The 2054-nt window shown below is 42.5% G+C and overlaps 1 protein-coding gene across 1 annotated transcript in view; it reads right to left on the minus strand.

Annotated features, from left to right (window-relative positions):
• TMEM130 (transmembrane protein 130) overlaps nt 1–2054 on the minus strand; it is a 17864-nt gene that overhangs the window by 13627 nt on the left and 2183 nt on the right. Inside the window, exon 3 of the mRNA XM_006889768.1 lies at nt 1131–1195. Within this exon, the coding sequence (XP_006889830.1) occupies nt 1131–1195 (65 nt within the window). The remainder of the gene's footprint in view (nt 1–1130; nt 1196–2054) is intronic.

The raw sequence follows: 2054 nt of genomic DNA on the forward strand, positions 1-2054 counted from the left end.
GTACAGGAGGAGATTGTCCCTTCCCCGGCAGAGCATCTGGTGGATTCAAACCGTGTGCCTCTGGAATTAGTTGCAGCTCCTTGCCACTAGGCCACCAGAGCTCCCCCAAATGTGTGTTTTTTAAAGCACTTGCTTTGGTGAGAGTGAACTGAGACTCAGTTCCCTGAACAAAGGGAAGAGTAGGGTATTTATCTAGTCTACATTGGCTGGTTGGGCGCAGTCACAGCAGTTTGCAAGGCCTGGGGCCATTTTCTAATATTTCAGCACTCCCTGTTTTGACTGTTACCATCTCCTGAGGTACCGGTGGTTGGAGTCATACAACCATGTTTAGAGGTAAACATTAATAAAATTATTTACTGTTTCCTGGAATACAGAAGCTGGATGGGGATAGCAAAATGCAATTGCTTTGGTTTCAACCTTATATTTCCACTTTAGAGAAAAAGGGGAAGCTACAATGATCTCTTCCAAAAGCTATTTCCTGCTGAAATGGGGCAGAGCCAGGAAAAGGGTCCTATGTCAAAAGGGCCTCAAGTGGAATTTGTTGATATTCAAAGATGGTTAACAGGGAGTGCTCCATTGTCTGGATTGTTAAGCCTTCAATTCTGCTATTTAAAAAATTGAGAAAAAAAATTTTAGGATACATGGTCCAAAAAGCATCACTTTCTGTCCACTAGGTGAGCTGATCTCTATGTTGATGTTATTGTTGTTATTATTATCCAAAAAGCTAGATAGGTCTTGGAGGTGAAAGCTGATTGCTTCTTGGAGGGAAGGATGATGAAGTTTTGTCTTGTATACATTGGGTATGTTGCTAGAAGAGGCTATTCCTTGGCTATGGACATCATGCTTGGAAATGTGGAGGGTCAGCAAAGGAGAAGACCCTCAACCAGGTGGGCTGATGCAGTGACGGCAGCAATGGGCTGGATAGCTTTGTGTTGGAATCCACTGATGATTTGACATTCAGAGCCGTTCTTCTCCAGGACTTATAAAAGCACTGATATAGATGTTTGCAAGTGAAATGGGGTGATACAGTGTCTCTGCATCCAGATACACCTCTGGGTCCAGCCTATGCATCCTTGCTTGGGTATTACGACCACGTTCCCAATTCCATTTCATCTCCATATTGTTCTGACCTGGCCCGAGGCCTCAACTCCATCCAACTCGCCCTTCAGCTGATGGTCCTCCAGACAGGAGCACACTGAAAGTGGTGCAAAGCAGAACCAACAGGCCTTTCTGCCCCTAGCTGGGTCACCTCCAGGCAGAACTCCAGGCTTTTCCTTTGCTACCCAAGTCCCGCAGAGGTAATCAGTCTGATTCCTATGCATACCATCGGGTGAAATCCATGTATGTAACCTGCACTTATGTCTCTTAAAAAACATTTGCAATGAATAAATCATTGATTGTGCAAAATTCAATCATCCTCTCACCAGCTCCATTTCTGTCACTGAGTCCATGTTTTCCAACTACTGAATCTTCTTCTCTGTTCCCAGCTTTTGCATTCCAGTCACCCATTATTATCAATGCATCTTGATTGCATGTTCGATCGATCTCCTACTGTAAAAGTTGGTAAAAATTTTCTATTTCCTCTTCCTTGGCTTTGGTTGTTGGTGCGTATATCTGAATGATAGTGGTATTCACTGGCCTTCTTTGCATGCGTATGGATATTATCCTGTCACTCACAATATTGTACTTCAAGATGGATCTAGCAATAGCTTTCTTAACTATGAAAGCAACTCCATTTTCCTCACCTTTTCATCTCCAGAGTAATATATCACATGATCATCTGACTCAAAATGACCCATGCCAGTCCATCTCATCTCACCAATACCTAGTATGTCAATAGTTATGCGTTCCATTTCTTCCTTAAGAATATTTAATTTTCCTACATTCATGGTTCTCACATTCCATGTCCCAATCACTAGTGTCTGCTTACAACTGTTCTATATTTGTTCCCATCCCAAAGAAGGGTGACCCAACAGAGTGTGGAAACTATAGAACAATCTCATTGATTTCACATGCAAGCAAGATTCTACTGAAGATTATTAAAAAAACGACTG

Source organism: Elephantulus edwardii, unplaced genomic scaffold (assembly GCF_000299155.1).
Source record: "Elephantulus edwardii isolate Elephantulus edwardi_28Jun2011 unplaced genomic scaffold, EleEdw1.0 scaffold00080, whole genome shotgun sequence".
NCBI lineage: Eukaryota > Metazoa > Chordata > Mammalia > Macroscelidea > Macroscelididae > Elephantulus > Elephantulus edwardii.